At 38.3% G+C, this 27,959-nt stretch overlaps 1 protein-coding gene across 1 annotated transcript; it reads left to right on the top strand.

Annotated features, from left to right (window-relative positions):
* Positions 1 to 107: 107 nt before the first annotated feature.
* BRDT (bromodomain testis associated) lies at positions 108 to 24,083 on the top strand. Its single transcript, XM_065656462.1, has 19 exons — positions 108 to 299; positions 2,493 to 2,630; positions 3,371 to 3,500; positions 5,215 to 5,387; positions 6,497 to 6,868; positions 7,900 to 8,028; positions 8,235 to 8,423; positions 9,662 to 9,849; positions 9,926 to 10,218; positions 10,307 to 10,417; positions 11,233 to 11,364; positions 12,268 to 12,329; positions 13,550 to 13,742; positions 14,487 to 14,599; positions 15,887 to 16,028; positions 19,680 to 19,753; positions 21,038 to 21,240; positions 23,118 to 23,277; positions 24,006 to 24,083. The coding sequence occupies exons 1-19, from the start codon at positions 108 to 110 to the stop codon at positions 24,081 to 24,083; spliced, it is 3,072 nt and encodes a 1,023-aa protein (XP_065512534.1).
* The last annotated feature ends 3,876 nt before the right edge of the window (positions 24,084 to 27,959 follow it).

Here is a 27,959-nt window from a genome sequence, read left to right as displayed (position 1 = left end):
AGCATCAAATCCAGACATCTCCACTGAATATTACTTTTTTTCTTCTTCCCCCAGGTTATATGTATAATGAAGATCTTTCAACAAGTGGTTATACCAACTTGCTAAAGATGTCTGTTCCAAGCCAATACTGTTCTGTTATTATTAACCCACCTCCACCAGAGTATATAAATAACAAGAACAGTGGTTGTCAAACAAACCAACTTCAGTACTTGCAGAGGGTGGTAATGAAAGCCATGTGGAGACACAACTTTTCCTGGCCCTTTCATCAGCCTGTAGATGCAGCAGCACTGAATCTTCCTGTAAGAACTGTTTTGGAATTGGAGTATTAATATGTAAAGTATTACAGGACTTATGAATAAATGTTAGTGTAAAAGAGTGCTTTCTGATGTAACAGATGAGACCACTTTTTGCATGTGAACTGCTTTCATTATTCCAAGTCTGCAACAAAACTTGTGTGTTCTCTCTGGTCCATACTAAATGCTGCACCCTTTTTCATTTGCTTTCTGATCTAAGACTGTAGTAAATCAATACTTCTAAGGGACAATAAGAATGCCTGTACAGGCTTCTTGGAGTTTCTGGATGTTGGTGCTCTGTCCTGTCGTCTTTCCACCTCACTGCTGGTTTGGCCATATTTATTAACACTGCACATGATGTATTTATTTTGCTTTTGAGTTTTTTCCTTTTAATGGGAGGTGGACAGATTCTTTTAATGTCAAATACTTTATGATGGAAAAGAAGATCTCATTGACTCTAATGTAAATAGGCAAATCTGGATCCAGTTTGAGGCATAGAAGTAATTAAACTTGTAGTGCTTCTTAATTTCAAATCAACTTTGGTATCTTGGTCCGAAGTTTCTAGAGGAATTAAATGTCTCTGAGAAAATAGGGAAGAAAAAGAAAGAGAGAGTGTCCTCATCATACCACAGTGGCAGGAAATCCTTCTAGGAAATAGATCTGATGCTTAAATTCTTGTTATTTATTGCCTTGTGGATTTTATTTATGCTACAATTTAATTGCAGCAAAGTGAATGAAGATAGTGTTGTGTGACAAATTGTCTTAATTCAGTTATCTTTAGGCTCCAGTTTTGGATCGCTCCAGCTTTTTCAGTCAAATGAAAGCATTGGTTATTCACACAGTAGTATTTCAAATGACCTGGAAGATACTGCTCTTGGTAGATGAGTAGAAAGGTGTTAAATAAAACTGTGGTACATTTCCTTCTTTTTTCTTTTTTTTTTCCCCTAGGGTAAGTAATTGTATTTAGTTATCTCAAATTTCCAAGACTATTTCTACAAAATCATTGGTTTTGTTTAGAGCAGGCAAAACCTTTACCTGCAGCTGTTTCTAGTGACAAACTCATTTGGTCAGTTTGTCCAAAAGCACAGTCAAAGCGACTATCTTTCTGTGTAATTTCTTACCCTTTTTCCTTCTTGGAAGGAGCTGTCACTTAAGGTTAATATTAAGGGTCATTTAATCAGAGATGTAGCAACATTTGCAGCTGGCCTCAGGCCAGTTCTGCCTCTCTGGATTTCTAAGGCAGCCACTTGACTTCTAAAAGTATGTGTTAGTTCAACTGCTGCACAAGAACAAGCAAATCTCTGGCTCCGTGGCAAGGACAATGAGGGTATTTGCCTCCTTTGCCTCTCTCCTCCAGGTGTTAGAAGATGCAGAATGGACAAACCTTAAGTATTAGCTGCATTATTTAAAAGTTTTACTGGTTTTGTTTTGGTAAATTCAACAGTCTGCTGTATGGCGTATTTAGCTTTTTAAAAATTTCACTAAAATTGATTGTTAAGAAACCTTTAGAAGACTCTTGAAGTAGTAGTTACTTCACACAATTGCAATATATAGGGGAACTTAGTGGAGATATTCCTGTTCTGACTTCTTAAATGCACCAGCAAGGAATTAACCTCATGCTCTTAATCACAAGCTTTTAGCCATGCCACTAAAATAATCACAATAGGTCCCGTTCCAGCTGCCTTTCAGTCATATTGCCACATCTTCACTAGACTAACCCTGAGAGGAGAGCCAATATCACCCAGGGGATGAAGTATTTGACCAGCAACTGAAAAAACTTTGCGGCTTCCTTTTGTCAGTGACTGAGTCTTTGTCAAAGTCTCTTTTGCTTCGTTTCTCCCTGTTCTGTAAACTGAAGTGCTACTTCAGGCAAATGGCTCTGAGATAACAAATAAGTACATACACTTTTCATAAGTACTACTACCAGTATAGCTTTAGATCCTATTTGACATAAATATTCCTTGGGGCTTTGAAGAGTGGATGTTGTATGGAAGAGCAAGGAGAATATATGAGGTGAAGAGTTCCCAAACACTTATTTCTGTGGTACCTGTGACCATAAGGGAAAGTTTTCCTTTAAATAGAATATCTCTTCCAGGATAATTCTTCTCTCTTGCAATTTAACTTTCTTGACTAAATGTGTAAGAATCTTCCTGTCCTAATATTAAAGATATCTGTTGTGTGACTCTTTCAAAACCACAGGATTATTACAGTATTATAAAGAAACCTATGGACTTGACCACCATTAAAAAGCGTCTGGAACACAATTACTACACAAAAGCTGCAGAATGCATTGAGGACTTTAAAACTATGTTCTTGAACTGCTACATATATAACAAGGTATGCAAAGCATAACCTCTTACCAGTAACCAACTTGACTGAACAATAATAACCATTTCCTTGTTTCAGACTTGTTTGTAAAACCTGCACTAAAACTGTCAATATCTTCATGATTTTTTTTAAACTTTTCTCTGAAAGGTGGGGGGGGCTTGACTGGGATTGACTGAGGGCATGTAGGCAAAGTCTAGCCAGCTGTTACAACAACTGAGAACATAGCTCTTTCTGCACAAGGATTCTGCCTGCAAAATCTGTTTTAGTTGCAGAGCTGATGAACAGTAAGCACTGTGTTACTGCTATACAGGTTTAAGGCTAGCAACCCTGAAGCTGTGCTGCACTCCTCCAACAAGTTTAACTAACCTAACTTGAAGTGAGAGCATGTCCCTGCAATGGGATGTTTGTTGGCTGTCTTAGTGTTTTTAATTTTCAACAGCTTTTTTCAGAACATAGGAATGAATGAGTTACAGACCTGCCACCTTTTCCCTTTGCTGTGGGAAGTATGTGGATATAAAGCAAGTAGGACTGTGCAATGGGACAGAGGGAGAACGGGTATTTCAATAGTGAACCAACTTTCGTATTAAAGGGCGGGGGGCAGGGACGGCAAGGACTTGTAGACCTCTCTGGTACTGGTGGCTTTTTTCAATCTGTTGGAGCAGGATTCTGTAGACTGTTTATTTTACAATGTAGCCCTCTGTTGCTGCAGCCTCTCCTTTATTCTGAATGTTACTGACTATATTTTGCAGCCAGGTGACGACATTGTGTTTATGGCTCAAGAACTAGAAAAAGTGTTTATGCAGAAAATAGCCCAAATGCCACCAGAAGAAAGACCTGTGATTCTCAACAAAGGAAAGAGAAAAGGGAAGAAGCCAGAAGGTAAGGCCTGCATTATGTGTTGAATTGTTAATATATTAAACAAGCAAAAGCCAGAAACAGAGAATTCTCCATAGCTTGTCATAACTCAACCCTGGAGCAGTTGGGGTGTTCTCAAACCCTTCTCATATAGACAAGTAACAACACTGCTATAAGGCTTTAGCAGGTTCAGTGCAGCCATAATACTTTTTAATATGTACTAGCTAAATTTCCTATTTTCTACCAATAAAGAGTATTTAAGGGGGTAAGAATCGGTGGTGTAACAGCATAGCTTCACAGGTAAACTTCTGGTGAAATGCAGTGCTCTTGCCCACAAAAAGGATGATTCAGTCAAGACATCTCAATTATGAGGAAATTACATAGTAAGTGCTTGAAGTGACATTGAGAAGCCTGATTGCAAGGGCTCAGGTGACCAGCTGCAACTTGGTACTTACCACTGACATCCTATGCTCTTCAGGGTCTCCTGATGACTTGACTTGCTTCCTCTTACTGTTGTTTGTGGTCTAGTGGTCCTTGTTGCTGGTAGTATCTGAAATATTTCTTCAAAACAGTATTAGTTTGATAGATGTCTGTAGCTTTCTCCTCAAGGTGTATTTGAGGAGCAATACCACTTTTAGTGCTCTGGTAGATGGATACAGAAAAGCAGTGGATTCCTTGATCCTTTCATAAGAATTTTTAGGGGGTTAGGAGGAAGAGAAGGATACTCATCTGGCTTTCTGCTCTTAGTAGCTTATTTGAACAAAATCTCAGGCAATTCCTTACCTTGACAGAATATGTTGGTCAAACAGGAAGAAGTGACTTGAGAAAACACTTCTGTTGAGAAATGTGTTGGAAGCAGAGTTATCCTTTTGGTTCTCAAATGATTGCAACAATTTGTTGAGATGCTTTCGTAACACCATCTTACTGGAATTAATGCTGTTTAAGTTCCCTCCTTCCCTTTGCACACACAAACATGTGTCTTGTACAAACTTTTAAATGTTCTAAGAACTTCTTTTTGAATTGGACAGTAGAGCACACTGCTATGATCAAGGAAATTTCTGTACTGTCTCTTGCAGACTTTGGATTTAGAGACAGATCTCTACACACAGCTTATTTCCCTTCAAAAAGAGGAAAAAAAAAGGCAACTGACTTCTGTTTCAGGGAACATCATGGCATTACTTAGTGTTGTGCCATAGAAACTAATAGGTGTGAACATCTATGGGAACTAAATGGAGTTACAGAGCTGGAAAAGACATTGGTAATCTAACCAGTCAAATCAAATCCAGAAAAACATTGGTCTAAACCATCCTCAAATCAGTGATGGATATCTGTAATATTGCTAAGCAGTACATGCAGGTCTTAGCTATGCTTAGGAAACTGGAAGCTTCATGATGCAGTTTTATGTACCCTTTGCTGCTTTGTCTTTGTACGTAGAAAACAACTTGATTCTCTTCTTGGCAAGAATGTTTTTACAATGCACAGGTTTCAGTGTGATGTCTCAACCTTCTCTCTGAGGTTAATCCACAGCTTCCCCAAATATGTGGAACTTAGCGTATAGGTGCTGAGTAGAGGAGGATAACAATGTTGTATGTATGTAACAATGCTCTTGTTTGTATTTATTTGTATAGTTTGGGTCTGGAAGGGTGGTTCTGCTGACCACCTTTGAATTTGGCTATGAAAGAAATTAACTGCAACATTTAAGACCTAACTTTAAAATTTTCTGTTTTAAAATAACCAGAAACACAGCAGCCCGATCCTGGGACTTCAAATGAACGAAGCACGATGCAGAAACAAGCTGCAAGCAGTGAGCAGCCTCCAGCGATGACTCATGAGCTCTGTCAGGTTACCCCAGCTCCGTTGTCTGCAGCCCAGCTGGCTGCTTTAATGCCTCCTGCGGTCCCTATCGCAAGAGTAAGTTTCCTCAAGTAACTTTCAGAAAGAAATGCTTTGAAATTGCTGCTTCAGGCACTAACAGTAAAGCCATAGGAGCCATGCTTATTGCAATATTTTTTCAAAACTTCTATTGTGATAGAAGATAGTAAGAGATCTCTATTAAATTGTCTACGTCTCTGCTAAACAATTAGGCTGGTACTAATTCTAGACATTAAATAGAAATTGGGATGACTGCTTGGTAAATCTTTTCTTATTAATGTGGCTTTAAAATGTTCTCAAAGAAATAAGGTGAACTTTAAGATGGCCACAGTTGAAGCTTACTGCTATAATTCTGCAGGCTTCACCTTGGTGTAGAAACTGTTCTTTCCTTGAGATGTAGCTTATGGTTTTCATATTAAAATAAAGCTCTAAGTTCTATTAATAACTTCTCATGTTTTTAAATATAAGTCAAATGGTTGATTCCCCAAAAATAGCATGTTTGCTTAAAAACTATGTAACTGTCCTGGAAGGTGTTTGTAGCTCACAAAAGCAAATTCTTGTTAACTGCAATCTGAATTGTATGTGAACATCTGACATTTTCATCAGATAAACACTCCTGTATTAGTTTTGGTTTTGCTCTTCCAATGAGGAATAGGCACATGTGCCAGGCTCTCCTACAGTGTATATTTACACTTTACTGAAGAGTCTGAACACTGACAAAGCACACATTGTATCACTTCCAAATCAAATACCACCCAAGTTAAAGAAAAATAGAGATAAACCTTGTACACAAAGCCCTAACTGGGCTTAAAATGAATTGCAGTAATTTCTCCCTTTCCTGTGGCAATCACCTTGCCGTAACTTCATAATCTACCAGCTTCTTGGAGTCTTCTCAAATGGCTAAAAACTGACCACAATCTGACCTGCAGTACACCCTGGTCTGTCTTTGACATTTAAGATTGACATTGGCATGCTGATCTTACTTTCAGTCTAAACTTGCAGAAGTGCCACATTCTGCTGACTTCAATAGCTTTAAAAGTTCTAACACTTTTCAGATTTTCTCTTCTTTTTTGTGTACTCTGAAAGCAAACTGTTCTGTCACTGTTCTGGACACCTGTATTTTAGACTGTAAAATTTTCTTTTTCTAGGCAAAAAAAGGTGTGAAAAGGAAGGCTGACACTACAACTCCTACTATTTCAATATTCACAGCAAGTGGTGAATCTTCTGCAACATTTAATGGAAGAAAAGCTGTTAAAGCGTGCAGAGGTGAAAATGAATGTAGGATACCAAATAAGCTTCTGAAGAGACACTTGCTAGATTCTCAACAGTCACCTGAAATTCTTAAAAAGATTCAGTTGTCAGAACAACTAAAACATTGTAATGAAATAATTAAAGAAATGTTTTCAAAGAAACATGCAGCATATGCCTGGCCTTTCTTAAAACCTGGAGCTGCTGCATCTTTCTCACTTAGTGAGGACCAAGGGATCACCAAATGTCCTACAGACCTGGGAGCCATTAAAGTAAGTGTTTTGGAGGAATTAGACTATTTGTGTGCTTGCTTTAACATCTTGTGTAATGACTGGTTTTTAATAGTGTTAGCTGAAAAATGTCATGAAAACTGCTGTTTCTTTGAAAGAAATAATGGGCATAGAAACCACACACACTTATCTCTCAAATGCAGCCACAGCTTGCTGAAGAAAGTCTTCAAAGTCTGTGTGACCATGTGCATGGTGGCTAATCTACTCATGTGTCGAACAAGCTAATGTGAGTAGTGAGGGAATTACCATCTCCATGAAGTATTTCTGAGCAAGCTGCATGTTAATATCTTTCAGTCTGTATACACAATGCTGTTGCTAATGCTCTATAAAAACAAAATGCAATTCTGTAATGTCAACTTCCGCTTCTCTTTGAATCTCATGAACTTTAAGGTGCCCTGGAACCTCAACACTGGATATTTACATGTCATATTTCACATTTTCTGTGAAAAGAAACACTTCTGGATGGAGATATGTGGCCAGTGCTTTGTGAACACTGGGCGTGTTTACCTGGGGTTGAAGTATTTAGCCAAGATCCACTTTTGTGGGGAGGGTTGAATTTCAATAGTCTATTGAATTATCTTGAAAACTGACTTGTACAATATAAAGGTTATTTCCCAGTTTCTAGCCCATTACTTTGACTCAAACGATTATGGAATAGGCTTTATAAAAATGCCATGCTTAGAATCAAAAACAAGTGCTGAGCACATGACTAAATAAAATCACCCAAACACTATTGTATTGACCTAGTGCTGAAACTGGTATAATACTTCAAAGTGCTTACAGCACTTTCAGTTAGCAAATCTGTTTAAAAGAGGAAATTCTTACTTTGTTACAGGGACAATGCTGAAATGAGAAGCAGGTGTTTCTGTAATGGTTCTTACAATATTTACTGTGTTGATACAAGCTGAACCTGACACTAGATGTCAAAATTCTTCATCTTCTCTTTTTGCCAGTTCGTAGTGATGCTTTCTACTTCTAAGCCCTAAATGTGCATTAATTTTATTTTCCTCTAGAAGAAAATGGATAACTTCGAATATGGAGATATACAAGAATTTGCTAGAGATGTTAGATTAATGTTCATGAGCTGCTACAAAAGTAATCCTTCAGACCACGAAACTGTTGCTATGGCAAGAAAACTTCAGGTGAGCTATCACTTAAATCTGACTTGAAAAATAGCAGGGCTAGAAGATTCCTTTGTGGTGATCTCGTGCTCTGATGTTGCATTTACTAATGTTACCAATTACTGTGTTGCTGTGTAGCTCTAGAAAACAGGCAACAACTTCATAATGCTTTTAGAAATATGAAAAACATGCTCACCTCTTTGCTTTTCCCAAACCTAACTCTTTAGGATGTTTTTGAAACGCGCTTTGCCAAAATTCCTGATGAACCTGTTGCAAGTGTTTGTCTGCCACAGCCTACAAGAGAAATGACAGAAGCTAATTTCAGTGAGAGCAGTAATGATGACTCTTCAGGAGAAAAATCATCTGAAGACTCTGACCAGGAGAGAGCAGTGCACCTTGCAAAGCTTCAGGAGCAGGTAAGCATTAGTATTCAATGCACAGGACTACTATACTCCTCCTGACAGTGCCACTCACAATTGTCTATTCTAAGGCTTAGAAGCAAGAATCAGTATTTAAAAGGTTCTACAGTCATTTGTTTTTCTTAATACAGAAATATATTCTTATTTGGAAGCACCTCCAAATGTTAGCTGAATAGTGCCTCGGCGGATACAAACTGATTTTAGTGAATCTTTGCTCCTAGTACTCTTGCCTTCCACTTCTTCAGATGACTCTAACTTCCAAAAAACAAAACTGTTGCTGTGGTATGATGAGAGCACCCAGATATTCCACACGTAGCTTAGTGGCACATTCTTCTGACAATCGCATTTCCTTCATATGATTGAAGAACTCTGTTCTTTTGCTCAGTTTCTTTTGAGCCACACAAAAGTGAGTCATTAAATTCTACGTCAGAAATCTCACCATGAGGTAAAACAGGAGGAATCTCATGCTAATGTGAAGCATGGCTTTGCGATACTGGCGAAGAGTGGAATGAGTCTTGCTTTTGCTTGAATTTTGCTTTAACCTGTTGCTGCTGTATCTAGAAGCCATGGGGAAAATTAGCATTTGTTCTGCTAGTCAAATGAGGGACAGTTTAGTTCTCAGTATTTGTCAGAGTAGCATATACATCATAAATTTATGAATATAGGCCTGGGGACAACCAAAAGTCTAAAAGACAGCCTTTGCAATAGTGAAGTATTTCAGTGTAACTCAATACTAATTCTCATTGTATACCTGTCTTCTTTGAAATACCTACGAGGTGTAAACAAACTTGTGTTGGGTCTTCAGAGAAAGCTGTTAGAATGTCCCAACTAGCCATTTTATATTGCAAAATACCTGGGGTTTATGGGTTGAAGATGCACAAGCCCAGTCCCACTAGTCTAATTCAGTAACATGGTAAAGGTCTAACCTAATGTGAGGCACTTACATCCTTCCCAAATGCTTGAAATTAAAGAGGAGCTGCTGGATACTCCTACAGTGACTTCTGCTTTTTTTATTCTTCACTGGATGCTGGAAGACATGCTGTTAGAAATGTCTGCATAAAATAAGATTGTGACTAATATATAATATAGTAAGATGCTTAGAAAAGTAAACCTTACTTAGAAAGCAAACATCCTGTTAATATCTGTTCAGCTGCCACAAATCTCCTGTGATATTTAGAGACAGTTTATTGTTCATCCTACATTGCCTAAGATTATCAGTATTATTTTTTTGATAGCTTGAAGCTGTTCAGCAGCAGTTGCAGGTTTTGACCAGAGCATATTCACCTAGACTGAAAAAGAAAAAAGGGAAGGCTAAAAGGAACGAAAGAAAGAACAAGGAAAAAGCCAAAATAAAAAGCCTGATTCAAAAGAAGAAAAATCTAAAACACAAGAAGAAATCCAAGAAAAAGCTATCTTTAAACATGTAAGTGTGGGGGACTTGTGTGGGTGTAAAATTATTTTAAACTGCTGTTACTGCAGTACACTTTTTTTTCTTGCAGTCAATCAAAGAAAACCATGCAGCAAGCCTTCTTGGCACCTAAGTCAGAAGATGAAGATGGTGCCAAGCCTATGAATTATGATGAAAAAAGACAGTTGAGTTTGGACATAAATAAACTCCCTGGAGATAAGCTTGGGAAAGTAGTCCATATAATACAGTCAAGAGAACCTTCACTGAGGAACTCTAACCCTGATGAGATAGAAATAGACTTTGAAACTTTAAAGGCTTCAACACTCAGAGAACTAGAGAAATATGTGGCAACTTGTTTGAGGAAGAAACAAAGAAAGCAGTGGGGTATGTAATATAAGTGATGCTTTAAAAAAAAGCCAATCTAGGTTTGTTTTCTGTTTTGCTGTAATGTTAACTTCTGTTTCACATGCAGCTAAAAAAACAACCAAGTCAAAAGAACAATGTAATTTTGAGAAGAAACAGGAGCTAGAGAAGAGACTACTGGATGTCAATGGTCAGCTAAACCCGAAGAAGAAATTCTACTGTAATGTGACTCTTTTATTCATTTGCAATAGAAATAGGTTAACGTGCGAGTCTCGCCTTGGGCTTATGGTACTACATAATGACTTGACAACATCCTAGAAATAAAAGCTTAAAGAAGCTGCTGAAATCAATTGCAAAGAACATGTTATGGGGAGAGGGAGGAGGCAGGCCAGGGAATCTTTCCAACTAGCATCTGGCTTCTTTACAAGGAAGAGCTTAAGCTGACACTTAAAGACTTGTGTCCAGGGAAACAGGTATCCAAGTAACTTCTCATTTCCAAAGCTTCTATCAGAGCAACACACTTTGAAAATGCCTTTTGACTGCAAAATCACTATAAACTGATTTAAATCAACCCTGCAGATGCAAAATAGTCAGATGGTGGGGAGGTGGCAAAAGATGACAATTCTGGAATACATATGGCTTGGGAAAGAGGAGAGTTGGCTATAGATAAAGACCTCAGCATGCAAGTCTGGCAGCAGCAACAAGCATAGAAACACTGAACAGCAGGAAAACTTACAGGCTAAAATTGCTTGAAATTGTGTCTTAAGGCAGCACAGTTTTAACCTACTTCAGGGTTGTAAGTTGTGTGATTACAGCTCCTCCTTGGCTATTTCATTCATTCAGCTAGCTTGCTGCTGGTAAATCTCCTTCCTCTGTAAAGGTCTCAAATCCACTGCTAAATGGACGGAGAAAAAGGAAATAGCAGATGAGCTGTTATACAGGAGAACAGACCTAACAAGATTGATCCTAGACTTGTACACCACGACTGTTCCGCTGCAGGTTGTTATAAATTCCTTTTTTTTTTTCCTCCTTCAGTTGAAAACAATGTTGAGTCCAGTATTGGACTGAGCAGACTGAGTGACAGCAGCAACAGCAGCAGCTCCTCCGACTCTGGCAGCAGCACTGGCAGCGGTTCCAGCTCCTCGGATAGCAGCGACTCTGAATCGGGTCAGAAAGCTTCCCTTTGTTTGTGTAGGCAAAATATCTGCCTTTTCAGTTAGCTTCTACTGTTCCACATACTGACCAAGGATTTTGGTTACCCTTGTAGGCTTGCTCCATGTTGAAGGCTCAATTCCAGTGCTATTCGATGAATGTCTTAATACTGAGGCTAGGGGAGGAGAACCACACACAAAAAACCCCATCCGTTTAATTTATCTGGGACCAAAATTGGCTAGAAAGAGGTCTGTGTATCTAACCTGGAGTCATGACTATTAGACTATAACTTACTCTTATGGTTTTGATTCCTTTTGAAAGTGTGATTTATTTTCATCTTCTGGTCCGCAGCATGAAGAATACCTTATCTTGTGGATAAGGCTTAGCCCCTAAACCGAGGGGCAAAAGTGCCAACAGCATTGACTGGAGAGCCAAAGTCTACCCTGATGCTTAAGCTATCTCAAGCTTTTTCAAGGGACATTACGGTGCTGCAGCATCAGGATATCAGAATGATGTTTCTGTCTGTACACAGAACTTAGTTTTCTAGGACAGAATGGATCTGCCAGACTGGAGGTTACCATGTAGATGTCTGTATGAGGTAACTGAGGAGAGATGAATGCCCAGCCTTTCACAGTATGGGGAAGCAAACACAGTGAAGTCATTGGTAGCAAAGACCTCGATCCTGCATCAACCTTCATGTTTTGTTTTTTAATATGTCTGGGAGAAGTTTTCTAAACACACCAAGCTGAAGTCGAAGTATTCAAGATAAGAATGTTCTTTTCAGTGTGAGATTTGGCTGTCTAAGTAGAACTGCAACTCGCATTTTGTGTGTATGAATAAGGAAACTTATGTGAATGACTGATTCTTTTTTTTTTCTGTTCCCCTCTTTCTGCTCACCTCACTGTATTTATATTACAGAAACCTGCTCAAAACAGGCTGGAGCCAGGCAGAACTGTCCAGCTTCTATGCAAAAGCCTAAGGTAAACTGATTGGAATGTGTGTAACAGTTTTGCCCCGGACAAAGTTTTGTTTCATATGATGGTATTGGAAATGACACAAGTTTATCAGGAAATAATGAATGCAGTTTGAACTCTCCTTGTTCTGTAGGACTGATTTACATGGAGATGTACAATCTTCTGTTGTTCTGCTGTTTGTTAAAAGTAGCTTATCCATCTGTATAGAAACCGATGTACTGGGAGAACTCCTGAGGCTTTTACATCTTACAGTCATTGTGGTAACCAGTGTTGGGTGAAGCAGAAGGTGGGGGGGAGGGAAGAGGAGAGAATGCTACACACACCCCACCCCTCCACCCTACCCATCCCACAAAAATTTAAAAAAAAAATCAAGTTGGAGCAATTTTCCTTAAGTATAGAATTGACATAATAAACAGTGTAAACCCCACTTAAATATTTTTTCTTTAGCTATAAATAACCTCATTTATAGACCTCTAAATAAATTGTACAACATACTAGTTATTTTCAGGATACTTTATATTACTATAGCATTATTATGAGCAATAGCTGGTTTATCTAGAAATCATTTTTAATGCCTCTATAATTGAATTGCTCTATTCCTGTATATGCAGTAGGTGTTGTTTCTTGTCAGTTAGCTGCCTTTTACAATTTTTCTTGAAGCTACCAGAGACAGAGACCTTGGATTTCAAAGCAAGATCATGGCACAGCCTATTTTCTTCTTACAATAGATTTGCTTTCACTTAAAGTGCTTAGTTGGATGCGTGGAATCTAGGCTGCAATTTTATTATTCAGCTGTGTCTTCTGCATCTTCATAAAGAAAGACTGAGGGGAGGAATTATGCAACATCTTTTTTTGTTTGTTTAAAAACTGCAGCTTTTGCAGTGACAGACTGACAGCAATGAACTTGAGAAAACAGGATACTGGAATTAAGCTTCAGCTTGGGCAGTTATAACAGCCCCTAACTGGCTCTGAGTAATAACAAATATCATACTTTGAACCCTCACATTTCATTTTGTTCTCACGGGTTTTCAGTATCTGTCAGACCAAGGCAGTGCATTTTACCTCATAAGTTTGTCATCTAAACTCTTTGAAAATGCTAGATTAGTATTGCAATGCAAGGACTACTCAAGCCTATAAACAGTGGAAACAAGGCAATGGTGGGGAGGGGGGATTAAATAGCTATAAAAATTAAGATTTGGCTGGATTAACTACTGCAATCTTTCTAGAGAATACCACTCTGTTTCCAGAGGACATCCTGCAATGCCGTTCTGCAAGCACAGCCCTCATCTCTTGCTAGTAGCTTGCAAAACTGTGGATCATCTGAACTGCAGCAGCCACCTCCCAATGTCCTGCAGAGGCTTCAGCCTTTACAGAATACATCACATAAACTACCAGAACAAAATGCCCAGTCTCCTTCAGGTAACATCTTTATGGCAAGAATCATGACTGTATTTGCTAAGGAAAGAAGGGATGGCAGGACTAATGTTTGTATTGCCCAAAAAGCTTATCTTGGGGTTTTGGAGGTTATCAGGTGGGTAAAGAAAATTATTACACAGTATGGATTATAAAGAACATGATGTAAATAAAAGTGTGGCAGCACTGAGGAGCGGCTGGGATTTCAGATTACTGGAGCACTTGTGGTGGAGCGGAATAATATTAAAACAGGGGGATGTTTTTGTGCCTTCCTCTGAGGTGGAAAATGATACCTTAAAGAACCTGGGGTTATGGGAAGTGCTGAACACCTTAAGGCAGGAGTTAGATGCCTGAACCCATTACCACCACTCAAGTTCATGTCTGAAATCCCTATGAGCTGAATTCAAGACTTGGTGCCATAGGTGCTCTGAACTGACTGCTGTTGTCTAGACACATTGGATATTAAGTTGCTTAGAAACTTGTTCCAAGGAGCTATTCTTTTCCCTCCCTCACTTCAGAAGGTCTAATAGCTTCAGACACTTCTGAGTTTTTTTGGTAAAGAGAGATTGAGCTGGTAGCTGATTAACTGAGAAATCAATTAGAAACTAATTAAAAATAACTGTCTCATTGTGCAGCTAGGATACATATCTTCATATCTAGTTAATCCACGGTTATGAACAGTGACCTAATTTTGAGATGTAGGACTGCACTTTGCATGTTAGGGGAAATCATACACTACTTCTTTCTCAGGTATAATCAGAGCTGCATCTGCTCTGCATGATGCTCCAGACCAGCAAACTCCTCAGAGTACTCCAAGGACAAATCAGTCTTCTGGCACCCAGGGCATACATGTTCTTCCAGAGGTGAATACATGCTTCTTTCCAATGCATTCATTTCAAATAACTTATTTAAAGCACATTCTTACTCATTTAAATAAGATCTGATATGTAATATTCTAGGTTTATAATTTGATGCAATGAAGGCCACTTAAGGTTTAGAACAAAATAGTTATCTAAAAACCCCACTAACAAAGTGATTCTTATCCTTTAATAGGGCATTAATTCATGGCCTGTTGGCTACAACACAAAAGGAAAGATTTTGTCTGATCAATATATCAAGTTTATAATGTATTTACAAAGCTTACTTTATTTCTTTTTTAGTTCTATAGCTTAAACTTAAGTAAATCTTGCACACAGGATAAGCCCACCCTGTAAACCTACAATTTCAATAAGAGACAGCTTATATTGTATGTTCCTTTTATCTAGAGATATTAATCTCATAAGCTCAGCAATACTCTGAAGACTCTAGAGACTACCCTGGAAAAGTGTGTTGCTTTTTCTTCATGCTCCTAAAGCCATGGAAACCAGGGCCTTCAGGGTCATAGATGAGGTTGTGAAATATTTAGTCACTGATTTCTGTCTTAGTATGCTCTTGGAGAGTATCCTGGTTAGAAGGGGCTCTGTGTTACGAAGGAAGTTATTGATGTTACTGAAGCAGCATGAGCTCTTCCATCTTAAGATGTTTAATTATCTCTTTCAACATGGTTTCAAACATAGCTGCTTTAGGTTTTAATAGCTTTTATGTTCTTAAATGGATAGAAACTGCCTCTGGAGTCTGAGCATAAGAATGTGTCCCACAAGAAAGGAAGAAAAGCGACTCATTCTTTCCCACTTGCATCCACTTTCCAAAGGCAGCAAGCAGTATATATTGTGAGACTGGGGTCTGTACAACACCTTCCTCAGTGTGAGGGAATTACCACAAGCTTACACAGAGCAAAGCTACCCCTGAGCTGGAGCAATACAGCTGCCTTTCACCCTGAACCCTAAGCTAGGATGGAGCAACTGGCTTTACAACAGTGAAAACCAACTTCTGTTACGTTGTACTGTGTTAAGGGTTGAAGAGCTTGTATCCGTTTCTCTCATTCTACCCACTCTGTCACTTGGTATCTCTGAGCAGGTCGTGTTCTAAATCCAAAGTGTTTTGACTACCATAATGTGAATGAAATGTAATTCTTCCCTGGTGTTCACAGAAGCTAGAGCTGCAACAATTTACTGCTCTAAGCTTCTAAATCTTTAATCCTGCTGCTTTATAGTAAGAATCCACATGTTTAGCACCACAGAACCTATTCTGAAGTCTAATTTTTCTTCTAGGTATCTGACACAACTTCCCAGGTTGACAGTGCTGATTCAAGTAAACAAGCTGGGAAAACAATACATCTAGACAAATCAAATAAACTTCAAAACAAGGCTAGTGAAAGAACCGCTGATTCAATACCCTTAAGTCAAGAACAAAGTATGTATTGTCATAATAGAAACTGTAACTGATATCAGGTGCAAAGTTAAAAATGTATATGAACCTGGCTTAAAGAAATAAAATGCTGAACACTTGCACATTAATTGGTTTGCGGAAAAACCGACGGAGTGAAGTCTTCCCTTGCTCTTTTCCTTTTTGATTTGCTGCCATTAAAAAAAAAAAAAGCAAAAAGTTAAATAGATGCTTGGTTCTTGTTCTGTGATAAAAATATATAAGGCAAATTGCTTCATCTAAGAACTTAGCTTTCTGAATTTAGTACTAGAGATTAGTAACCTGGTCTTCCAGGAAGTCCAAGAGAACAAGTGGTGCTTCAGTCTGTCCAACTGCAGCGGCCTTTCAGCCATCTCATGGTGAAGCTTCATGAAGCTCTTTTCCCAGGGCACTTTGTGTGTATTTTGAGTTACTATCTCTGGCTCTTGGTGACAAGGATCTGACTGTAAAGTGCTGTCAAACAGGCTTTCACAATGGAACAAACTTGCAATCACAAGAACACAGGTTCCCTGAAAGCTGCATTCTGTACAGAGGTGCATCAGACTTCATATATATTTCTAACTAAAGAACTCTGAGCTGGACACTGACCATCCATGCTGAGAGCCTCATGTTACCAGACATGACTGTTCCTTCATTCTTTCCTCTCTAAGCTACCTGTGTAGGCTTGAACAGGGGAGGGAACAAGCTTCTGAAAACTTGATGAAATTAAAAAGCTCAGCTTTCTCCCTGACTAACTCTAGGTACATGAATTGTATTAAAGCAACTCTAAAAATGGAGATTTAATTCTCCAAAATGTTCTACTCCATGTTTTTGTGGTCTTGACGTGCCGATCCATACACATACTGACCCCCTTTGTTTAGACTTGTAGCAGCTGGAGCAGGTACCTGGGTTCCATGGATTCAGCTGATGTTCTTCACCTAAAACTTGAATTCCTGTCCTGTATACTACATGACTGTAACTATAAAGATCCTGGTGTTATCTTCATATGTTAAAGGACTGGGAAAACAAGCAGGAATAAATCAAGCTCACTGTTCTAATATTCATAGTAAAAAAAGGATAGCCAAAACTACTGGGAAAGCTTGCTCCCTTCCATGCTTAATTATTTACTGCTTAGTTGTTATCCCTCTTAACTCCTTATATTCCTAATCCTCATTTTATTGGTACTGTTTCTATCTTCTCCCCTCTTTCAAGGGACAGTTGTGTGGACAGTTGTAGAGGAGCTCCTGTGTTGAATATGGGAACTACCCAGTAACGAGACTCTGAGTATACTTGAACATCAGCATCATGTTGTGTAGCGCAGCTTTTAACACTGTTACGTGACTGTAGTTATCTGTCCCCTTCCATGATACCGTGGTGTTTGGCTGTTCCTGTGATGACACACAATCCAACTGTGCTTGGTGGTATCTTGGCCTTTTTGCTATTAACTCCCATAGAAAACTGGAAGTGGGGAGGGGACGAGCAAAATACAGGCTTTTGGCTTTTTTTTTTTAAGACTTTATTAATCTGGAACTGTTGTAGGGCCTATAATCTGTTGATAGAAAGTGCAGAGAGTTCTCAGTACTATATTTGTCTATTTAGAGCAAACCAGGGAAATACATTTTAGAAGTGGATGCCTAAAGCAACTTGCTGAATTTGTAGAGAATCGTGCTGTCTCGGGCATTCCTGTGAGGTTACCTGCATCTCTGAAACAAGAGTTCTTGATTTTTAGGTTTGTGACACCTCTGGTATCAGTCAGGCTTGATGTATTGCTGAATTTGATGGTGGCTTGTTAAGAAGCTTGATTTATGAAACTGGTGAGTGCAAGCTTCCCTTCAGATTAAAAAGCAGTGTCTCTCCACGAGGGGTTCTGTGGAGCCTGATGTTGCTGTAAGTAGCTTTAAAATGCGCTTTTCAAAGCCCACAGCTGCAAGTTCTTTTGACGCAGCCTCATATTCCTGTGTTACATGTAGAGCTTTAAGACAAACATGACTATAAACTTAAAGTTATCTTAAGCTTAGTTCAGGTAGATCTTCTTGGCACGTACAACGGGTTGATCAAATTGATCTTAACAATGGGGTTAGGTGGTTTGGGGTATGTGAAGCTTTATTTTGGAGTATTCAGTGCTCGAGACTGTCAAGTTTCTTATATGAAGACTCAAGCTGCCAGTATGAGGATAAATGATTGATAAAAGAAAGATGCCTATTGTATTGAGAGGGGACACCTTCATACACTGCTGCTCTGCTCTGCAGGAGAAGTCTCTAACAGATTTTTTCCTAGGTAGAACTTGCTTAACTTGACCTGGAATCCATGAGAAAGGAGATATCAGGATTTGGAACTCTTCAACAGGACTTGAGAGACTTCAGAGCTCTTTCATCTGATTTTATTCCACTGTATAGTAAAAACTCTCCTGCTCACTTGCAATTATACTATCTCTGAGGTGATGTGTAGGGGCATAGGTAGAGGTCAGGCAGTTTTCTTGATGGGACTTCTGGAGGCCGAGAGGTCTTTCTGAAAACTGCTTTTATGACAAACTGGCTGAGGGTTTGCTCTGCCTTTGGCATTCTAGATTCAGACATCCAAAAACTTTACCCTTTGCATAACACACACACACACACACACACACACACAAAACCCACCACCCACAATGTGTTACCTTAAATTTCTTATTAAATATTTACTTAAATACTAAAACATCTCAAGCTGCAGTAGAGGATCATTGCTGAATGATATAAAATATTTGTGTTGTATATACCTGGTTCTAAAATAGTGGCTTTTTCAGAGTACACCTAGATTTTTCATCCCAGAAGCTCTTTAGAAAGAGAATGACTTAAAAAAATAAAACCCAAACCTGCAATATGTGGCTTTTGCTAACTGTGTGGTATTCTGGCTGGTTCCTGCTATTACAAAAGCTTATTTTCAGACTTACCATAATGACTCTAGGAAATTGTACCTGCTCCTGCATTTTAAAAGGTTTTTGAAGTTTTAAAAGTTTTGGGGAAAGTGTTTTTCACACAAAGTAGTATGGATCTTCTACAGTCATGCAGCATATTGGAACTGTCAACCTAAAGTTAGTATTGTTAAAATAGCATTTGCACTTTGCCTGTGTAAGTGTTGGGGTTTTTTCCCTCACAAGCAATAAAGAGGTAAGAGCATAAAGTATTCATACCTCCTGTAGGCTACTGGAAATAGCCCTTCCTGGCTGACCTATTTGCTTGTTGTTGGTGGTTTTGGTGGGTTTTTTTGGTGTGGTGGTTTTGTGTTTGGTTTTTTTTTAATGTAGGGATTGAAATGGAAGAGGGCTGGGTGGGGAGGAGACAGGAGGTGAACAACAGGCAGGGTGCTGTTTTGAGAGTTTTCAACCTTTGGAGCATCCTGCTGGGACCTTTCTCAGGATTAACCAGGAGTTAATTTCTCATTTGTAGTTGAAATTAACCCGTCCTTTCCTGCCACAAACTAGAAAGAAGTGGTCTGGTTTAACTTAAGCTTCGGAAATGTCAGGGAGCATTTCTGTCATTCTGAACCAAATAATAACAATAAAAAACTGCAGCAAATGTTCTTAAGTCAATTTCTAGAATGACTGGATTTCTATCTCTTAAATTTGAGGAAACACAGTCCATAAAATTAATGTGAGTAAAAAGTCTTTTTTTATTCTTCTATCAGGTCATTCTACACCTAATGATAAACCTAATGGTAAAAACAGGCTACAGCCGAAATCCAAAATTTTTCCAAGAAAGGTAAGTGTTGCTTAAGTCCTGTTTGAGGAGAAGAGCTTGAGAATACTTACTAGTACCCATAATTCCCTGTCCTGGGATCTTCTCTGAAAATCTGGGTTTTTTATGATTCAAATATTTAGTGTCTGATAGGTCTTGGGCATTGTTATAACCTGTACAGATTTATCTGATTTCTAGTGCTAAAACCAACCAAATAAAAATCTATGGGCTTTGATCACTTCAGAAGGTAAATTATGTAAGATTAAGTTAAAAATAACATCTATATTGTCATGAAAAATATGGCTTCTTATCTAGTCTCATATCTAAACTATTAGCGTTCCTTGATCTAGTTCTCATATTCAAGCTACTAGTGTGCTTTCCCTTGCTGATCTAATAACAAAAATAAGAATAGTGTGGAATATAGCCTTGGGTACTATTAAAAAACCTGTTCTGAAACAGGATGATATGCTTTTATGATATTATTACAACTAGGAAATCATCTGAAGGTTTCCATTAAAGTTAAGCTAAGCAAGATATTTCCTAGCATACAATAGGTTATCTTAAATGGAGGAACGGAGGAATTTTCTTACCCGTTGTTTAATTTCTTCTGTGGTAATCAGCTATTTGAAAACATCAAATCAAAATTACTAGCCTAAATAATTGACTATGTCAGCCTCTAGACCTAAAAAGTTTGTATTAATACATGGTCTGTTGAATTAAAATATTCCTAGGATTTTCTTTAGGCACCTAAGTTTCAGAAAACTAGCTTATCGAATTAAATTCAAAAAGTTTGTATTTCCTTCATAAACACATGAGTTTCTCCTAGAAGTGGTACTGCTTAAGAATACTGGATTTATGCTGTTTTATGCTGTGAAGAATATGCCACTAGAAGTGGGGAGAACGAAACAACAAAACTGTTATATAAGGATTATGTTTAGAAATGAGATTAATGTTCTCTGTATTAAAATATTGTCAATAGACCTTGAATAAGCTCAGTCTGGTGAATTCACATTTTCTGTAATTAAAAAATAGGTGAATGTAAAGGATTGGGTAAGAATAGCTATAAATGCTAACAATTTTAGCATATTGCTAAAGAATCTCAAAGTTGAAGAGAAAAATATCCAAGTCTGCTTACATTGCTGTATTTGCACTAATATCCTGCCAAAGTGAGGATATTTAGTTGTAGACATTCCCATACAGGTCCAGTCAAAACAACATTGTGCTAATGTAAGAACTAAGTAGAGAATAGATGATTAGTAGTTGCAGAGTACTTTTGCCTCTGTTTTCCTTTTCCTCTGATAATTTCAGGATACAGGATTTAAGAACAGAGATTCCTGGCTAAGCTTATGTAAAACGATGAGGCTTCCAGCTCCAATAAAAACATCTGCAGAGAGCTTCAAGCATTTCAGGAAAGCGGCACTAAAGAAGAGGAGTGGGCAAGCACAGGAGTTAAAAAGGCCGCTGGTGCAATCTGAGAGTGAACTGCAAAACCTTCCTCAAGAAAAAGAGAGGTTTGTAACCACATCTGTTTAAATATTATTCTATTTTGTTGCTTGTATGCTCCGTTTATGTGCAGGGCCTACAATCTGGATAGTTAAATAATAGTGTGGTCTTTTTGTTTTCTACAAAAAGAATTTCAGTCTCAGGCTGCTTAATTGATGTGATGTGTGCCTCTCATCATGGGTAAGGATACAACAGTGCTGAAGAATAAAAGTCAGCTTTATAAACTGATGATACTGATATTTAAAGTTGTATAATAAATATGGTTGGCATGGGTGCTGTTATAGTTGAAGAAACATACCTGGTTAGTGTTGATAACTGTACTGGAACTCTGGTATGATGCTCCACCTTTGTGCTCAGGCTATCCTATAAGAAAATAAATTTACCAGTGCAGGTTTGCAATTCAGTAATGATTGGCTAGAACCTCTGTCGAATCTCCTGTGTGTCAGAGTACCACTTGGTTAGCCAAAGAGAGAGGCAAATCAGGAGTTTTTGAATTAATAAAGACCTTCAGCATTCATTGCCTACCCTCCAGAAGTTCAGTACCAGGTGCCTTTGTTAATTCAGGAACAAGTGGTTTAGATGAGGTAACTGCAGTGTGTGAGATGGAGGGAGCTCAACCACACTCAGCACAACTGCACATCCAACATACATAAACTGGCTTTTTCCCTTGTAAATCAGTATCATTTCAGCAGCCAAAGAAACTTGTCAGGTGTTGGTTTTCCGGTGGTGGTGGTGTTTAGGTTTTCGGGGTTGTGTTGTTGTTTGGGTTTTTTTTTGTTTGTTTGGGGGTTTTTGTTTTGTGGGGGTTTTTTCCTTCTTTTTGGGGGGGCGTTGTTTGGTGGAGGGGCTAGTGTTGGTTGGTTTGGTGTTTTGGGGTTTGGTGGTTGGTTTTTTTTTGATTGGGGTCTAGTCTTCAAGAACTTGGCATTAACAGAGCTAAAGCAGTTCCAGTGCACACCACTTCAGACAGCAGAACTCTCTGCATTGCTGTAGAGAAACATACTCAATAAGCTATTGCTTGCAACATTCTTCCCTAGTTGTTTGCAGCTATTGTTTTAGCAAGTGCCCACACATATCCCAGTCTGAGGTTTATTATTATGCCAAGTGGGGTGACTGCCTATTAATTACTGCATTGCACTAATATCTTGGGTTACTGTTTGCCACCTTTTTGAAACTCTGTTTTCTGTAATATTTACCCCTTCGGGAATGTTGGTTTGGTGGTTTTTGGTTTTTTTCGTTTTTTCCCCTTTTTTCCCCCCTCTCCTTTTTTTATTTTTTTATCCTGTGAAAGACAAGTCTGAGCCAGTTCCTAAATAGGTTGCTTGTTTGGAGTGTATTATTTTAATAAACAGAGTTTTTGAGCCACTTAGGAGTACACTCCTTGTTCAGAACATACAGTGAACAGTCCAGGAACCTTCAGCTACTACAGGCTTCCATAAGGAGGAAACTGGGCATGTAGCTCTATGGAACAGAACATTGCAGATGCTTGTGTGAAGTTAGTGAAATCTAACTTGAATAACTACTTAAAGAGGAAGAAGGTAGAAGCAAAACATCATGGGCCAAGAAAGTAACAGAAATTTAAGTGTGTATGTCTGTCAAAGAAAGTGCATGTAAGCCTTGTGTAGCATGTATATAAATCCTGTGTGCACATAGATTGGAAACGGAACACAGGAAACCTTCACCTACTACAGTCCAACAATTGCATGCACATACCTCTTACAAAGGGAAATAACTATGAATCAACCTGTGAAACAGAACAACAATTTGAGTGCTATGCACTGATTTAAGTTATTTGCAGAACTCTCCTAAAATTCAAAGGCTTGTTATGAAGAAAAAAGAAGAAACAACTTTTATCCTATACTGATCTCTTCTGTTTTCTTTTAAGGGGCCATGAAGGCACAGGATTGGATGCCACGGCAGCCACAGACTGTGAACCCCAGAAAGAGCAAATGAGTGAACAACTGCCCAAAGCTCAACAACACACTCTTGTTCAAGACCGTAACTTGGCTAGAAAAATGGAACAAGAACGCAGGAGGAGAGAAGCAGTAAGTAGCTGCCTCTTGCCAGCTGATCTTGTTTCAACTTCAGTAGACAATAAAAAATGTTAGCTCAGGTCCTTGTTCTAAAGGGCCTGAATGATTGAAAACAACAGAACTACCTGAAAAGTTAGTCCAGAAAAGGAAATGAGGAACTCAAAGTACGTCTTTAAGTGGTAGAATATGAAAAACTATCTGCTTGGTCCTATTACTCCCATGAGCTTAGAATAATTGCATGGTAAAAATAAAATTGTAAAGGGGAGTCCCTGCCCTTTGAATAATTTCAAACCTTAAGTCCTACAAGCAGTATATCCTCTAACATATTCCATGTCAACAGAAGTGCTAGTCATTCTGTTCTGGTCTGAAATATCAAAACTGACCCTTTTTTAAAACTAACTTACTGGGTTTATTGATGTGAGTGACAAATGTTTTTTTTTAATTGCTACTATTTTTTTAGATTTTTTTTTAATTCATAATTTTGTACAATGGGATGTAAGAACTGCCATGTGAGATCATGCCAGCTTCAGATAAGGTCTAGTGAAGTTTTCATTCTGTTCAGCTCTTTTCAAAGAGGACTTCAACAACACACACACTCAAACTTGTAATAACAGAGGAAGCATATGCTTTTGGGGAAGAAGCTTTTTAGTTTTTTCTTACGTCTCTATTAAATATTTGACCTGCATAGTATTAATTAATGTCTGACTGCTCTGAAAACACATTAATTTGCTTTCTTGCAGATGGCTTGTACAATTGATATGAACCTGCAGAGTGATATTATGGCATCTTTTGAAGAATATCTTGAGTCAAAGCTGTAGTTAATATAAACTTAACTTCAATACTACTACAAGCTGTACGACTTTGAAAATATACCAGTTACAAGCTTAAATGTTAAGACCACTTTAAAGAGCACGCAAGCTCCTCTCAAATGCTTAATTTTAAAAGCTTGTTCATTGACACTTGAAGCATTACAAGATGGTGTTTTTCTTGTTTACAGTATGTGTAATCTAGTCTGCACACTAGAAAGTAGTTGTTCTTTTGATTACAGTTTTCTCATGTATATACAAAACATAAAATATCAGCTCCTTGATTCTTTTCTTGTTTTTTTAAAATCAATTTTTTTCAGAAACACTTGAGAATCTGTTATACTGAGCATAGCCAAATTCTTGTGTTTGACTGTATTAAGTCATAATATACACAACATGCACCTATAGAAACTACTTTAAACCAAGGTGGTGTAGATTATGTGATTACTATTAAAACAATCACTTTATTATGACATGCTTGCATGGAATGTGGGCTGTGACAAAAGATCTCTATTACAGTGACAACTTCTAAAGGATGTGTAATATTATTTATAATCCTAATTTAAAAAAAAAAAAGTTTCCTGGAACTCTGTAATTTCAGCAGCAAATCCTGTATACTTGTGTGTCTGAAGGCCCAGACATGTTGATCTTCTGTTTAATGTATTTTATGTTAACATAACATTTGGATAAGGGTGCAAGCATGTTTGCCAGATGGTTCTGGTTCGTCACAGAAAGAAATTATCTAAACCATACTACTTCTGGCTCCAGTTTGAAAGACTTGCTGATTAATGCAATATTTTATTTGGGATACTTGTCTGAAGTAGAAACTAAAGTGTAAAAATTCTACATTCTTGTTGATTACATATAGCTATCTCAAGTACAAGACTAATAAAACATTGTTTTATAGAATTAATACCAACACACAATGTGTATTACAGATATGTTTGGTTGAAGGGGCCCCCTCAAGATAATCTAGTTCAGTGGTCTCCAGACCTTTTTCATTATACACCCCTATCTGTAAAAAATTATAAGGATGTACCCTCAAGACACAAATACTTACTAATTTATAAATTACACACATGTTCTACTGTACTAATATATTAGGTACATTATAAAAAAAGAGAAATTAAAAATATTTAGTGTTTGTGATTTTTGCTTAGTTATGTTTGGTTTGTAATTAAAAAATGTTTTGTAATTTTTAAAATATTGATTTATATTAAATATTTTCTTCCCACACTCCACTTCAGAGGCCACTGATCTAGTTGAACCTCCTCCTCAAAACTCTCTATCCCTATGGAGACTTCTGGTCTGTCGAGTTCCTGGATCAAAGTTGGAAGTGAAGGTAACGCTGCCAGCGCTGTGGCGAGGGTCTGGCACTGACCAGGCAACTAAGCGGACAGAGTAGATGAGACTTTCTACAAGTAGCTGAATTTTTAGATAAAGGAAACAAACTGCATCTAAATTCATAAATGACAGCTAAAGTGTGCCCAAAAAATGGTAGCCTGGTCTTTCAGGTAGCAGGCCCATGGGCTAGTGCTACCTCCAAAATATCTATTCTGCAATAAAATGCCACTCTGTATCTTGTACCTCTGCAGGTACCCTAGCAGAATGTATATTTACAAATGCTCAGAGTGGGGTATTGCCCCTTTAAATGTCTGGGGAAGTCCCCATATGTGAGCCTTGCCTGGATGCAGGCCCCAGGGTATGCTGTTTGGGAGATCTGAGTAAATCAGAGTACTTGGCTAGAAAGGGAAATTGGGCTGAAAGGTAGCAATGTAAAGTGGTGCTGTTAGGATGTCTTTCACATTCACACCAAAGCAATTTAGGGCTGCCTTCATTTGTAGCTTATACATCATTAATAGCTATTTGTCCTTTAATAAAATATTACAGTTCACATTCAGGACTCCTCACCTTGCCATCATCTGGACATACTCTCTGACTGGGTTAGTGCAAGCTCAGGATTTTGTTTTGGAAACAGGAGGTGACAGAGGGGAAAGGCAATAATTAATTCTCTGAATTTCATCTGTTCTATATAACCATATGTGCATCACTAACAGTATGAACTGGTACATTTGCCCCTTCAAAAACGAATTCCAGCTTCCACGACTATATTATCTTGATGACTTAAAGGCACAATGTCAGCACTGTTACTGCTAATCTGATGAACCCTTCATTTGCAACCTACAAGCCAGCTCAAGAGGATAATCAGCTCCTGCTTCCAGACAGGAGGCTGGGTTCAGAGGACAGGGAGATGGCCTCCTACCATAGGTGAGTAGTAAGCCTGTAACGATTGTGTTTGCCCAAAGCTGTCGTCACGCTCAAGCAAGCAGGAATACCATTTGTGCAGATAGAGCCTGCAAACAAAAAGCTGCTTAAACAGACTAAGTATGGTTAGTTACCTAACAGTTAAAATGTGTATTAAATTCTGTTACACCATCAAGTTACCCTGATTGTTTGTGAACAGTTGCACTAAAGTGTCATTTTTGTACTTGCATCTACACTAGTAGATTGTATCTACTTATGAATGAACAGTAAGATAGCTAAAACCTTTACAAAGTTCCTCTGTTACTAATAAATGGAATATGTTGGGGTTTTTTTTACTATGAACTATGAGTTGGTCAGGCTGGAGACAGAGTCAGTGATGTGCAAAGTTGTCCTCTTTTGTCTCTCAGAGAAACAGGATTAGTTGAACTGACAAAAGACAAGCAGGCAGATGGCACATCACGAAGGGCTAAGCACACTGTCAGAGCACGTAAGACAATCTGCCCTGGGGATGGTTTGGCTTGGCTCCCATTAGAACAGTAATTTAGAGCAGAAGATGGAAAAAATAAAAATATAAGGACAACAGAAAAATAATTGTTGGTGTTCTCAACTTTTCGTATTCATAGTTGCTACGAGTGGGCATGAGATATATAGAATATTCTACGCTTTCTTCTGCAAAATGCTGGAAAATGTGCATTAAGTTATTTGCCTTGTACAAACAGATTTGCCGCACATACGTAGAGAGTGTGGTTCTGGAGTACAAAGAAAGCGCTCCTCAAAAGAGGATTTCTACTGCTTGCATGGCAAACAGGACAGCTAAGGTACTGCAGCTGGATGTGCAGAAATGCTGAGCCAGGGTGTGCAGCAACTTCACCATGCAAAAGCCACTCTGAACTGCTTGGTTTCCAGCACTATCTTCTCAGCTCTGACATGGGATCCATATCTAATATCAGACGATGACATAGCTAAACTCTATAGGCTATTGCAAAAGATTTGCATCGTTTACAAGTTCGACATAAAGCCACCTAGGTAGGTAGTAATGTATGAACTACAAATAGACTTAGTTCTATTCTTGTGAAAAAAAACAGGTCTATGGTTTGTACAAGAAATATGACATAGCTTGGCCAAATATCTGCTTGTAATAGAGCACATCATGGATCAATCCTCAATTCTGCTTATATTCTAGATGGCTGCTATCATTTCGTGAATTCTGTGCCTAATCTGTTGCTGGGCTTCTATCAACCTTTCCTTAGAGGTAAGCGGAAGCTCGTGGTCAGCTCTAGGATTTCCAACCTTGGCTTTCCAATTTTTCTTGGGGGATGTTTTCTACTACTTCATTCTAATTATCGGTTTATTAAGGAATTTGATGACTGCTGTGACATAAAAAACAATGCTAGGTGCTTTGCTCCTACCAAACTTTCTAACTAGATAAGTTAGAAACTGGGTCACTGGTTTACTGAGGTGCATTTCAGGGAAAATCCTGCTGCAGTTAGTCTGATATTGCAAAGCCATGAAGGTTTCTTCCCTACAAAGTCTGATGCATAAAAAATTAGCTATATGCTAATCCTAGGGTTGGTGGTATGAGTAATCTGAGCATGAACGGAAGGCTCAGGCTTGGTGCAGGCA

The sequence above is a fragment of the Caloenas nicobarica genome, chromosome Z (assembly GCF_036013445.1).
Source record: "Caloenas nicobarica isolate bCalNic1 chromosome Z, bCalNic1.hap1, whole genome shotgun sequence".
Taxonomy (NCBI): Eukaryota; Metazoa; Chordata; class Aves; order Columbiformes; family Columbidae; genus Caloenas; species Caloenas nicobarica.
The sequence above is the reverse complement of the archived record's forward strand: the minus strand, read 5'-3'. Positions and strand labels throughout refer to the sequence as shown.